This window comes from Geotrypetes seraphini, chromosome 3, assembly GCF_902459505.1.
Source record: "Geotrypetes seraphini chromosome 3, aGeoSer1.1, whole genome shotgun sequence".
NCBI lineage: Eukaryota > Metazoa > Chordata > Amphibia > Gymnophiona > Dermophiidae > Geotrypetes > Geotrypetes seraphini.
This window is the reverse complement of record NC_047086.1, coordinates 65798263-65811505: the sequence shown is the minus strand read 5'-3', so window position 1 is coordinate 65811505 and position 13243 is coordinate 65798263. Positions and strand designations below refer to the sequence as shown.

Genomic DNA, 13243 nt, shown 5'->3' with positions numbered 1-13243 from the left:
TACAAGTTTATTTGTCAAAATTTAAACAATATTTTTGCTTAATAGTCTCTTTGGTTTTTCACCAGGATAAAGACTCAATTTTGAGGCTTTATTATAATTTAAAGCAAGTTACCTATTTAGGAGAGAGAATATTTGTATATCCTGATGTTTCCAAATGGACACAATTAAGAAGAAAAGAATTCTTATGTTATCATGATAAAGTGATTTCATTGGGTACCTCTTTTCAGTTAAGGTTTCCATGCAAGTGTTTTCTATTGTATCAGAATAATAAGTATATATTTTATGATCCTGATCAGCTGCGTTTCTTTTTATAAGGGAAAGGGATTTCTTTTGCACCCCAGTGAATGATAAAGTAACTCAAGTCTGTAATTAAAGCCGAAGCTAATGCTCTAATTTCCTATAATAATATTGATAAGGTGTTTTTCTTTCCTGGAAGAATTTTTTTCTTGCCTCCTTTCTCCTTAATTTGAGGACTATATAGTAAGGTATATTGTTTCACAGCCATTTTGGCTTAACTTTAATTTCTAAATCCATTAGTAAATTGGATGTATTAATTTCTGTTAATTTCATATTAAGCACATTTATGTACTTAAATGAAAATCAATAAATAAAATTAAAAAACAAAAACAAAAACCCCAATATTTTTGCTAATTATTATCCATGTTCTATTTTGTTCTAGTTTGTTTTCCTTCTGACTTTGTTGTCTGGATGTTTTATTTTTCCATCATGTTGGTTCCAGTTTCTTTTTTCTGCTTTCCTTTTGTCTGCTAATTCTCCTTCAAGTGGCTGCTATCCATTTGTCTTTTCTACTCTCTCCTGTCTATTCCCTCGCTACACTTGCCTCAGACATATTGATCATTCCTTTTTAGCTCTTCTCTGACTTTTCCTTACCCTTCTCCTCTTTTTCACTTTTCAGCTACCTATCAAATTTCCATCTTTTCCCCATCTCATTCCTTCCTCAGCCCTCCATTCTCTTTCATCTTCAATGTACCTCCATTACCATATTTCTACCCTCTTATCCATTTCCTTGCCATCCTCTCCTCCCCCTCAGGATTCTACCATTCTCAGCATCTTCCTTCCTCCATCCTTTCAGCCCAGCATATCCTCTCCTGGATCCAACATCTCCCTTCTTCCACCTCCTCTGTATCTCCCTCTCCCTTTCATCTACCCCATGTCCAACACCTTTCTCTCGCCCTTCCTTCCTTGTGCCCTGTGTCAAATCTCTCTATCCCCTCCATGCACCATCTCTCCCTTCCACCTCTCCATTATGTGCAAATTCATCCTCATCCCTCACCATGCATGTCTCCTTTTCCTCCTCCGTGCCACCATATTTTCTTCCTCTCACCCTCCCCTCTCCCTGTGCCACCAACTTTCCTTCCTCTTACCTCTTCCCTCACCCTGTGCTACCAGTTTTTCTTCCTGAAGTTCTTTTCACCCCTTCCCCTGTGCCACCAACTTTTGTTCCTCTTACCTCTACCCTCCCCCTGTGCCACTAGCTTCCTGAAGTTCCTTCCACCCCTGTGGAAGTTCCTTCTCTGTGCTAACAACATTCCTTCCTCTCTTCAAGTTTAAGTTTCAAGTTTATTTAAATTTTGTTATCCTGCCTTTTCAAAGCGGCTAACACTCATAAAACATTTGACTGGGGTAAAGACAATTAAGACAGAATAATAAAAAGACATCAAATATTAAAAGGACATCATTTAAAAAAACAAACAAAATAAAAACAGCAATGAGAACAACAACTATGCATTAAAACAGACGACTGTACTGGCACAAAAAGGAGGGGGAAGAACTACAATATTTTTGAAAGGAAAGAACAAATAAAGATAAAACAAGGTTTGCTTCTTTGGGTTGCAGTATTGGTAGTGACTCACATACTGCCTGCCGCTAACTTGAAAGTCTCCCCTCTGCTGCGGAGAGACTTCCGGGTCAGCGGCAGGCAGGGTGTGGGAATTGCTTCCGATACCGCGACACGGCAAGATTCGATGCTGATATGGCCGGCACAGGAATTGCTGATAAGCTGAGCCGGCTGTGGCAGAGGACTCCCCCCCCCCGACCCCCACCTAACATTCGTAATCAGCAGGAGGGATGCCCACTCCCTCCTGCCTAACACCTCTCGATCCCCTGACACCCCACATCCGGGTGGTGTCGGGGGAGGGTCCTCTGCTGCAGCCAGATCAACTGATTGCGGCAGGGGTATTTTCCCCCTGATCAGCTGAGTTAGCAGGACTCCTCAAAGCCACGGTTTTGGGGAGTTCTGCTAGCTCAGCTGATTGAGGATTCCCATGCTGTAGTCAGCTCAGCCCGCAGCGTCTACTTTTCCAATTGAAATGTAGGCCAGCATTTTGCAGCCCTAAATTTCAGGCATCTGTCGCCGCTCTATTAAAACGTGGAGGGATGCTTGAACTCGCCCAAGGCCACATCCGGGCAAAATCATGCCCACGCCCAGCCTCGGGTGAGCTTAAGTGTCTTTACGCATCTCCCTAGACCCGTGAAAAATGCCTAGTGTAGGCATCCTTCCTCAGGAGAACAAAGTGCGTCCCGACTGACTACCAGATGGTGGTAGGATGCCTACCACCACCTATAATCGGGACACTCATTTGTAGAATCAGCCCCTAATTGTGCACATGAAGAAGCTCATGTTTGATAATACCATGCATACCTTATGCTCATCGATCTGAAACAAGACGGTATCTAGGACAAGACTTGCCGCTGAAGCCATTGTTAGAGTTTGTTCAGCCTGTGTAAGCCAGTTGATAAAATCTTGAAGTGAGTTATGGAACTCTGTGGCTAAATTGAGAGCTTCTTCCAGTTTTACCTAGAAAGAAAAGAAGGAAATGTGATAGCTTCCCTCTGGGAAATCCAGCTTGGTTATCTGGGGTTAAAATCATGAACCTAAACATATATGGGGAATACATGTAAAAGACAGACTGTTTCAGTAGTTACACTGATTGTAGAACAGAATGTTAAAATGTCCAACAAAGAAAAAAAAAATAATACAAATCTGAATTTACTGGAAAAAACAAAGTAATTTTCAAAGCTCTTTCTGCAGTATGTCAGCGTTTTACCCATACAAGTAAGCATTTATAAAATTGTCTACCACATTTGTTGGTAAAGGCAGTTGTCTAGTACTATTTTATGCATATTATCACTCACTGCAGGGTAAGATTCAGACAGGTTTTGGAATTTTCAAAAGGATCTGCACATTCAAAATAAATAAAGAAATGCAGATGCTTTAAAGCAGGGATGTCAAAGTCCCTCCTCGAGGGCCGCAATCCAGTCACGTTTTCAGGATTTCCCCAATGAATATGCATGAGATCTATTAGCATGAAAGAGGTGCATGCAAATAGATCTCATGCATATTCATTGGGGAAATCCTGAAAACCCGACTGTATTGTGGCCCCCAAGGAGGGATTTTGACACCCCTGCTTTAAAGACTAACTATAATTATCAATCCCAGGATTGTTATTCCTATTTCCAATTTAGACAATGGATTAATTGGCAGATTCTATGAAGGTAAAACCCCAGAGATTCCAAACCAATGTTCAAATGCCACTTTTCAGACATTTTCTCTTTTGAAAATGAGACCCAAAGTCATATTGGTCTACTTACTTTTCACATGTTTCTAAAAGAGATTAACAAAATCTGCAAATGACATCTTTGAAAACAATCAATACTGAGGCTGACATTCAGTGAGGCAAGATTCACTTGAAGGATAACTGGAGAACTTATTAGCCAACTTACCTGAGACCAGGAGCATGAAGTTCTAGAGCAGGGCTGCCCAAGTCCGGTCCTCGAGATCTACTGGCAGGCCAGGTTTTCTGGATATCTGCAATGAATATGCATGAGAGAGATTTGCCTGCACTGCCTTCTTGGTATGCAAATCTCTCTCATGCATGTTCATTGTGGATATCCTGAAAACCTGGCCTGCCAGTAGATCTCGAGGACCGGACTTGGGCAGCCCTGTTCTAGAGTTAACAAAACAGATTATCCAGTTAACTTTAGGACAGCTATTTGCATGGCGGAACCTAACTACATTAACTGGATAGTGCTGAACATTTATGCTCCCTGATTAACTTTAAAGCATGTCTCCTTCTCCTACCAACCCCCTCGGAGTGTTTCTCATTCCTCCCAGCTTTAAATGGTTAAACTTCATAGATAACAAATTGTCAGATTAAAATTTCAACACTAAGGGCTCCTTTTACTAAGGTGCGCTAGCGTTTTTAGCGCGCGCTGCATTGCCGCGTGCACTAACCCCGTGCTACACGCTAAGAACTAACGCCAGCTCTATGGTGATGTTAGCGTCTAGCACATGCTAAAACCGCTAGCGCAGTTTAGTAAAAGGAGCCCTAACTGGCACTGAGTTTTTAAAATAATACACCATACCAAGAAATAAGACAACATACTTTTCTTTCACTGAGTTTTGTTTGCACCGATTCCCACTTCTCTTTCAATTTATTTATGTCTTGCTCGACATTTGTGTCTTTAGATTCTGGGCATCTTGCAAGCAACTGCTGACCTTTCAGCAACAGACTTCTGTAGGTCTCTTTTTTAGCTTCAAAACCGGTGCAAAGTTCCTAAAGAAGGGAAAGGAAGAAGACATGTTAGTCTCTAAAATTTGGGAGCTGTACTAACTAGTTCTAAAACAGCTTGGTGGAATGGTGTCAAATTCCACAAATAATTTTCTTTTCTAAGTTGCACAGATGACTTGTTCTAAGCCTCTGAACTGAGCTCAAAGGGTAAATGATGCCAGCAATTACAGCCCTGGAGGCTCTCAGTTCACCCTTAGAAGGGCAAGAGAGAAAGTGTAGGGTAATAAAAAAACAGAATGCTACTAATTACGGTCAACTTCGGTGTATTTCAGAGACATATATATTTGAGATTACTATATTATAGGCTTGCCCCCTCATCTCATGACAACCTAACACGCTAACTCTGGTTTTTGCCCCACTGCGTGCATGTACTTGTAATTCTGATTATCTGAGTAATCAATGGATCAGTCAGACCTTTAGTTCTATGTGAGCAAAAGGCAAAACCATAACTGTTATCAATCTGTTTGGTCGACCCAGGACGATTTGGCTAACCTACTATAGTGATTTTGATTATTACATTTTATTCCGCTATATACCAAGGTTTAAAACTGTGTCCCACTCACTTAAAAGCTAGAAGGCCAACACACTTCCCCCTCATACCAACCATCTCCAGTTATTTTCATTTTTCAGGCTTTTGAAAAAACCCCACAAAAAAAACCTTAGCATTATGTACTCCGTTCCAAATTAAGGAGGTAATTCTATATCTAGGTGCTTGGTAGCAGGCTATTCTATAAAGAAATCTAGGCACTTACATTCCATTATAGAATATTACCCTTCCATTATAGATTATTGCCTATAAATTAGGTATGAGCACTCATGCCAGCCATGGAGCTGGCTTGAGTGCACTTAACATCCGATATGTGCATAACTTACAGTATTCTGTAAGTTACATGCATCAGTAATGAAATAATATAAATCCTGGACATAGCCAGGATCTTCTAAATCAAATTGAACTCTTTCTTGGGTAAATCAGCAATCCATAAATACTAATGTAATGTAATAAATGTGAATTCTCCCCCAGACTCTGCCCATGTGCCTGCCCATCTATAAAATAGGTGTTATGTAAGATATGTTCAATATTCAGCTCTTACAGTATTAATACCTTGCTCACTTATCTGTGTCAATAAACTGCACCGAAGGCAGTAAGAAGTGGACCGAACAACATTCATAGGGGACAACCTTGAAAATCCACTGGGCGAAACATGTCAGAGGAAAATAGTCCCTAGCTGACATAGTAGGCCAGAATGCACAAGATAAGTATTTTTGGAAAGAGTGAACAAGCATTTCACATCTACCCTTTTGACTCCACTCATTATTTTATCACCCCTGCGCCATCTCTTCTCTAAGCTGAAGAGCCCTAGCTACTTTAGCCTTTCCTCACAGAGAAGGCGTCCCAAACTTTATCATTTTCATCGCCCTTCTCTGTATCTTTTCTAATTCTGTTATATCTTTTTTAAGATAAGGCGACCAGAACTGCACACAGTATTCAAGTTGCAGCCATACCATAGAGCAATACAAGAGCATTCCAACATTTCCCCTTTCCTGATAATTCCTAACATTCTATTTGCTTTCTTAGCTGCCGCCGCTGAGGATTTCAACGTATCCTCAACAATGACACCTAGATCCTTTTCCTGGACACTGATTCCTAACATAGAACCCAGCATCACGTAGCTATAGCTTGGGTTCCTCTTTCCCACATGCATCACTTTGCACTTGCTCACATTAAACGTCATCTGCCATTATATAGCCAAATCTTCCAGTCTCACAAGGTCCTCTTGCAATTTTTCACAATCCTCTTGCAATTTAACAACTTTAAACAACTTTGTGTCATCAGCAAATTTAATTATCTCATTAGCATGAAAAGAACTCAGATGCCCAATTTTTTTTAGCTGATACGCTGTCTACTATAAGGCATTTATATTTGTGTCTATACTCATAAGAATTGCCATACTGTGGAAGTCCAAAGGTCCATCAAGCCTAGTATCCTGTTTCCAACAGTGGCAAATCCAGGTCCCAAGTACCTAGCTAGTACCCAAGTAGTAAAACAGATTTTATACTGCTTATCCAAGGAATAAGCAGTGGATTTCCCCAAGCCATCTCAATAATGGCCTATGGACTTCTCTTTTAGGAAATGACCCAAACCTTTTTTAAACCCTGCTAAGCTAACTGATTTCACCATACTCTCTGGCAACGAATTCCAGAATTAAATTACATGCTATGTGAAAAAATATTTTCTCCGGTTTGTTTTAAATCTACTACTTAGAAGCTTTATTGCATGCCTCCTAGTCCTACTCCCAGACTCCATAAACCTGTATGCTGAAATTTCAGACTAGCACACAACTTTGAGCACACAAGTCATAAAATAGTGCAAGTTGCATACGTATACAACTGCCAATATTAGGTGCCAGCATTTATACCAGTCTTTGACTTATGGTCTATTCTAGAACAGCAATCTTTCACACAATTGCCCTTACAGAATTGATGTCTTAGCACCTATATTTTTTGCACCTGTTTGAGGTTTTTCTTGAACCTACTCCATTGTGTATTATTTGTTAACATGAATGGAACTGAAAGCAGCTCTGCAAGAAAGAAGTTTATGATAAGAAAGTTGCCTTTTACTGGTAAAACTAAGAGATCCAATTAAGGCTAGACATTCAACAAGATGGATATAAAAACTGGTGGTGAGTGATTCATTGAAATTACCAGCTTTGTAATGATGTAGGAACATTATTTCTTTGTTCAGCAATATACTGTATATACTTGAATATAAACCGAGAATTTGTGGCCAAAAAAATGGCCCAACAATAGGGGTCTTGATTTATATTTGAAAATTCCCCCTCTGCTGCAAGCTCCTCCAAACCGGCATACTTTTGCTGCCGCAGTCCACATGTGCCCGTCCCAACCCCCCACTGGAACATCAGCTAGTGCTCCCTCTTCCTCCCTCCCTCTCAAGTGAAAGTAACACCCATGCCCTCACCTCATGCTCCAACCCCCACTGGAACATTAGCTAGCATTCCCTCCCTCCCAAGAAATAGTAAATCCCACCCCCCAGGCCTACCGTGATTTCTTGGTGGTCTAGCAGCAGGTTAGGGCAGGAGTAATTCCCACTTATTCCTGCCTATTCTTTCTCAGCAGTAAAAATGGCCACTGATACTTCCAGTGGCAGTCACACAAGGCTCCCAGGTGCCTCACAAGACTACCGTTTGGAAGCCTCAGGGCCATTTTTACTGCAGAGAAAGAATGGTTAGGAGCGAGTGAGACTACACCACTAGACTACACCACTAGACTACCAGGAAATTGAGGTAGGCCTGAGGGGTGTTACTGTTGCTTGGGAGGGAGGGAAGGAGAGCTAACATTCCAGTGGGGTTGGGGCATGGGTGGGGAGGCAAGTGTTACTCTATCTTGGGAAGGAAGGAGAAAGGGAGGGAGATTAGCTGATGTTCCAGTGGGATTGGGGCACAGGCACATGCTGACCAAGGCAGCAAAAGTCTGCCAGTTCAGGGGAGCTTGCAGCAGAGGGTTGATTACCAGGAGAGAAGGAGGAAGGGAGAGAGAGTAGTAGGGCACCACAGAGGAGGAATGGTAGAATATAAACCCTTGGTTTATATTTGAGTTACCATTTTTCCCCTAAAAAAAAGGAGGGGGGAGCAAAAATGGTATCTTGGTTTATATTCAGATGGGCTTATATTCCAGTATATACAGTAAGTGAAACTGAATGTAGTCTTATTTAAGAAATCTACTATGAGGTCAGTTGGAATAAACAGAACCGAGTCCAAAGACTTTGCCGTTTTGTTCTTAGGGTGCAAGCAGCTGTACAGTAATGTTGAGACAACAAAATTCTCCTAAGGAAGTCATGCAGTAAAACAGCAGTTTCACTGGGTTCAAGGTAAGTGCCACATTGCTTGTATATATAATTTTTGTATTGTTTGGATTTGCCATATATGTTCACACATTTTTCTGAAAATAATATAATTGACATAACCTGGCCAAACGCCATGAGCATTTGTTTTCGTGAACTTATTGTGCAGTGTTAAGAATTCTGTTGCATATAGAAGTTCAAGGAATTGTCTTATAAAACTGAGCCCTGTTCTTCCACATCTTTCTTTTATATTTAGCAGCTATTTCAAAGGCATAGAATGATGGATAGAGTTTCAGTACCAAATGTCAGATTATCATCCAACCAACATGTTTCGTAAATCGGCTCCCTATAATTGCATGATATACTTAAAATAGGGGTGTGTACTGTACATATAGGAGCCTAGATTATTTGCAAATCCCTCTGGCAGCATACTGAAGCTTTTATACTTGGATCCTCCATGAAATATTTTGACAGTACAATATTTACCAGATGGGTATTAAGCTGTTCTCTTGCTGTCTCTGGTAAACCTCCAACAGGTTTTGATGCCAATAGCTGACGTTCAGTATCCGTCAACCACTGCTGCATATCTTCAATTTCACTGTGGAAACCTTGAGCCTGAATTACCCAAAACAGACAGAGATAAGAATTTAGAACAATTTTCAACATTAAATTAACATTCTCTGTTTGGACCAAGTCAATATCATCCTTATTTTCAGCCTTTCAAAGCATTCAAAAGGTCCACCATTGCTACTTCTAATTACATAAATATTCTAACATGCTTTATAATTTTGCATGTCTAAGTCATTATTTTGTGTCCCCTGGAGTAAAACAACATTGTAAGGATATTTGCATGCACAGCTGTTTAATGCATTCTATATATTTTGAAAAATAAATATATCCAATCCAATCCAGCAGATTTGAAATGTTATCAACTATACTATTCCACTAACTGTACTAGCAGTGGCATTGTATATATCATTAGATGTCCATGTAATAAATTATATGTGGGACAGACCTCGAGAGCTCATAGAGCACCGGTCATGTCTTTTGAGAGAACGCACTGAAGCTCCGATGGTGCAACATTGCATGGATTACAATCATTCATTTGAAGAATTACGCTGCTGGGTTTTGGAGTGTGTGTTTCCTTCCATTCGAGGTGGGGATTTTAAACAACTGTTACTTAAGAGAGAACAACGCTGGATATTTGTTCTTCAATCCTGTACTCCCATTGGTTTGAATTGGAGTGTGGAATGGAAATCCTTTTTCTAATGCTTTTGTTTTGAATTTTTTCACTCTGACTTTTGTTTTGGAGTGAATATGCATGATGCTGATGTCATCATGTGGGTGTGGTGCCAGGAGGAGTCCTATATCAGTTAGAATGCCGGGGGGCCATTTCCTTGACAGAAATTGAAGCGGGTGAATCGATGCTGTGAGTTGAGCTGCAGTGGAATATGTTTTCCTGTCCTTTTAGAGTTTTTTTTTAAGCTCTGTTTTTGTGTTTTTTTTTCCAGCAAATCCCTGAAGAAGCGCACCAGCGAAACAGGGAACCCTGTTGGATTATGCTAGTGGTGATATTTAGTAGCTGCTATGCTCTGAGTTTGTCTCCTATGGAGTGATTTTCTCCTGCTTCGAAGCTCCAGGATCAAGTTCTTGTGTTTGCAATTTGATTGAGAAGACAACAATTTTCAGATAAGTGTTTTTTTGAAAACTTTTTGAGACTTAGAATTAAGACTGTTGAAATTCACTGTGAAATTGTGTCCTCAACTTTTTGGGAGTTTTTGACCGAGGATGTGTCTGCTGGCTGCAAGTGATATTTGCAACTAGCCTGTCTATATGGGTTGCTTTGATTTTCCCTATTAGACACTGAGGTCTTTTCTCCCTTAAGAGTAACACTTGGACTTGTTATCCTATATTCTTGAGGTTGTGCTATGTGGATATAGTTCTATATATTTTGTACATTCGTTGAAACCTAGTATTATACTATCACAAATTAATGCATTTTCCTAATACTGAGGAACTAGTGATTAAAATAGTCAGTTTGTCCTTCTCGGAGGCTTATTTTTTTTAAAAAAAAGAAGTGATTTTTTATTTTTTACTATAATCTGTTAAATTTACTTCATGACTTGTTCACAAACACCCAACACTCCTCAAGTTTGTTTTTACCAAGATGTTATTTATATCTCTAGCACCACTTGTAGAGTGGAAATATACCCGAGAATCTAATCTTCCGAGTCACACTACAGGCAGTTCCCCGGGTTGAGAATGGGTTTTCTTTTTTTAAACCGTTCTTAAGTTGAATTTGTATGTAACTTGGATCCTAGTATTCTTTCCCACCTTCTCCACCTCTTTGAGGCCCCTCTTACATTTCTTTCCATCCATCCCACTGTTCCCTCTCCACCACCACATCACTTCCTTTATCTATCTTTTCCCCCTGCATCTGTACCTCACTCCTCACCCACCACCAAGTCCAATAATTCTCTCTCCCTCCCTATACCCACAATTCTCCTCTTTCTTCATCTCCCCATGTGCACCATCTCTCTTTCTCTCTCATTCAGACACCCAATTCTCCCTTTCTATTCCCTCCCCATCTCAGAATCTTTTTCCCTCACTCCCTATTGTTCCATTTTATGGTTCATGCCCCCTCCCTTCCTACCTCCATTCTGTGTCCCAAGTTCATTCCCCCTCCATCCTTCCTTCCGTCTAATGTCCAAAGTTTGTGCTCTCTCCCTCCCGAGTCCCAATCCGCCCCTCTCTCTCTCTCTCTGCTGTGTCCCAATGTGCCCCTCTCTCTCCCTCCCTCTCTCCATTCTGTGCCCCAAGTACGTACCTCTCTCCAGCGGGTGTTTACCTTCTTTTGCCGGCGCCCTCCTTCTTCCAGCCACAGTCATTTCTCTGCACAAAGCCACAGGCAGCAGCTCCTAAGTGCATCCCGTGACTGAGCCGGAAGCCTTCCCTCTGACGTTGGAGGAAACTCCTCCCCCATCAGAGGGAAGACTTCCGGCTTAACCAAGGGACGCGCATAGGAGCCACTGACTGCAGCTTTGTGCAGAGAAATGACTGTGGCTGGAAGGAGTAGGGAGCCAGCCAGAAGCTAAACACTTGCCAGAGGGAGGCACGTACTTGGGCACAGAATGGAGGGAGGGAGAGAGAGGGGAGCGTTGGAACATGGGAGGGAGGGAGAGGGGTGCGTTGGGATACTGAAGGTAGAACAGGACCCCTGTTCATAAATACAAGTATGCCTAAATAGGTTCAAGGTGATTTACAATGCAATTTAAATGGATACAATTTAGTATAATACAAGAAGTTCTTAGTTGTACATGACGATACAGTTACGAAGGGGGTAATAGTACAAGAGAGCTTGTACTGTTTGAAAGGGACACTTGAGGTAGAGATTTCCTTACAGTGCAATTTCTAAAGAAATACAGATTAGTGTTATACATGGACGTTAAAGAAGGTACAATCAGTGATGCTATGAGGTAAAGATTGTCTGTTATAGTCCATCATTGGGTGATTGAGCCATGCACATGGTCCAGTATAGGTTAAAGGGTGATTTGTAGGTGCATTGGTCAGTTTTATTGGGTGAATATGGTGTCAAAGACACAAGCTTTTAGTTTCTCTCGGAATGTGAGGTAGTTTGGATTGGATCTGATGATTGTGGGAAGGTTGTTCCAAAACTTTGCACTGATATATGTAAACATGGTGTTGTAGGCTTGAGGCCTTTTGTTGAGAGGTAGTTCAACTGAAGTTTACTAAGATTCCTGTTCAAGGTGGGCCATGAGGGATTGAATAAGTCTATGAGTGGTGTTGCAGAATTTCCATGGAGGATGTGGAAGATTATACATGATATGTTGGAAGTTTATTCCGGTATTGATGGGTAGCCAACGTAGCTCTTTGAGGTAGGTAGAAAATGGATCGTACTTTTTCAATTTGAAGATGAGTCTGATTACTGTATTTTGTATTAGCTGTAGTCTATGGGCCAGTGTTGTTTTGATGCCTATGTAGAGGGAGTTGCAGTAGTCAAATTGCGACAAAACTAGCATTTGTATAAGGATGTTGAAGTGTCACTCATGAATAAAGCAACTTATGAAATTTTACACACTGGAAGGGGAGATGTGAATTAGAGAGTGTACAGATGCAGTAGTCTAAGATGAAGTTAAATGTTTTAAAATCAATTTGAAAAGAGAACAAAAATAGTTAAAGCCACGGAGAGACCTTAAAGCAATAATGAAATAATGGGGAGGGTTAGGAAGAGAGAAAAAGGCATAGTGACAAACTCCACGCATTTCTAAAGATGGAAAAGGCTGTGATTCTTATAGGCCAGGACATGACAAAGAATTGTTTTCAATCAGAGAATCCTCTTCTGAAACATTTGATATATTGTGCAAGAAAGAAAAGCAGACTAGCTTTCTCATTAGCTGCATTCCTAAGAGTTACCTCCCACTACCAAATAGCATTCTTTTTTCAATAATAGGAGTACTGTAGATGGTCAAAGGTTGACACTCAAGCTCAGAATTACTCTGCACAAAAACTATTAAATCTTCAGGGGACTTTATCCTAACTTGAGTCAGACCCCTAGCTGAAACAGACCAAATTATGGGCCGATGCTCAGAACTCCGGGCTACAGGGAACAGTGCCAGAAAAATGATCAACAATAAGCAAAGCTTCTGTGTGCATGCCCATTCAAATCTGAAGTGCAGGCACACATCAGTGCCATTCTTCTGCTTCTTAAATATAAGCTTTTCAATTTTTTTTTCACAGAAAACAGGCGCCAATATCTGCTTCTACTTTCAAT

General features: G+C 40.8%; 1 protein-coding gene across 11 annotated transcripts in view; it reads right to left on the bottom strand.

The window, feature by feature from the left end:
- Positions 1-13243, bottom strand: part of DST (dystonin) — an 883569-nt gene that overhangs the window by 92891 nt on the left and 777435 nt on the right. For all 11 annotated transcript variants that reach the window (XM_033936420.1, XM_033936427.1, XM_033936422.1 and 8 more), the window contains 3 exons: positions 8938-9066; positions 4407-4577; positions 2663-2818 (listed from right to left, as the gene is read on the bottom strand). In XM_033936420.1, the coding sequence (XP_033792311.1) occupies positions 2663-2818; positions 4407-4577; positions 8938-9066 (456 nt within the window). The remainder of the gene's footprint in view (positions 1-2662; positions 2819-4406; positions 4578-8937; positions 9067-13243) is intronic.